The sequence below is a fragment of the Carcharodon carcharias genome, unplaced genomic scaffold (assembly GCF_017639515.1).
Source record: "Carcharodon carcharias isolate sCarCar2 unplaced genomic scaffold, sCarCar2.pri scaffold_1058_ctg1, whole genome shotgun sequence".
Classification (NCBI taxonomy): Eukaryota; Metazoa; Chordata; class Chondrichthyes; order Lamniformes; family Lamnidae; genus Carcharodon; species Carcharodon carcharias.
In genome coordinates this window covers 6,553-7,500 of record NW_024470930.1, presented here as the reverse complement: position 1 = coordinate 7,500, position 948 = coordinate 6,553, and the positions used below count along the sequence as shown (strand labels likewise).

General features: G+C 50.1%; 1 protein-coding gene across 1 annotated transcript in view; it reads right to left on the bottom strand.

Annotated features, from left to right (window-relative positions):
• LOC121275135 (rap guanine nucleotide exchange factor 3-like) overlaps nt 1-693 on the bottom strand; it is a gene marked incomplete at its 3' end in the record, with an annotated part of 28,479 nt that extends 27,786 nt beyond the window's left edge. Inside the window, exon 1 of the mRNA XM_041182551.1 lies at nt 586-693. Within this exon, the coding sequence (XP_041038485.1) occupies nt 586-693 (108 nt within the window). The remainder of the gene's footprint in view (nt 1-585) is intronic.
• Nucleotides 694-948: the final 255 nt, after the last annotated feature.

Below are 948 nucleotides of genomic sequence, written 5' to 3'. Positions count from 1 at the left end.
CACACACTAATGCACAGGCACATACTCTACACACACTCACATTCAAACAGACACACACACACACACACACTCACATTCACACACTCACTCATAGGCTCATACTCTACACACACACTCACTCACGCACAGACACACACGCACAAGCACACACACGCACGCACAGGCACACGCACGTACAGGCACACGCACGCACAGGCACGCGCACACACACACGCACAGGCACTCACACACACATAGCCACGTATGCTCACACACACACAGCCACATACACCCATCAGACTCCCACACTCAGCCCACAAACTTACACTCATGCACACATTTATCGTCCCCATCAAACACTCCCAGGACAGGTACAGCACGGGGTTAGATACAGAGTAAGGCTCCCTCTACACCGTCCCCATCAAACACTCCCAGGACAGGTACAGCACGGGGTTAGATACAGAGTAAGGCTCCCTCTACACCGTCACCATCAAACACTCCCAGGTCAGGTACAGCATGGGGTTAGATACAGAGTAAAGCTCCCTCTACACCGTCCCCATCAAACACTCCCAGGACAGGTACAGCACAAGGTGAATAACAATCTACCCAGCGAATTCCTTGGACAAAAGTCTCGTCTTCTGTTTCCATCTGAAAGGTATAGTTTTTTACGCGAAGTAAGTTCATCTTCTCTGCGAGATCCCGGCAGAGCCGCATTCCTTCCCGTCTGCAGTCAGAAATCTTTTGAAACCTTCCTCCAGACCATTTTAGCTCTGTCTCTGTGTCTGTCTGTCTTGCTGTGTCCTGGGTGCGGGTCTCTCTCTCTCTATGCTCCTTCTCCAGTTGAATTCTTGCCCTCTTCCCCCCACAACCTTCGATCTGCTGCTTCTGCCAACAGGTGTTAATGTCACTCACAGTTTCGGTTTGGTTAAGGATAAAAATTCGCTGTTTTTAACCCCGGTTTATTTTCTA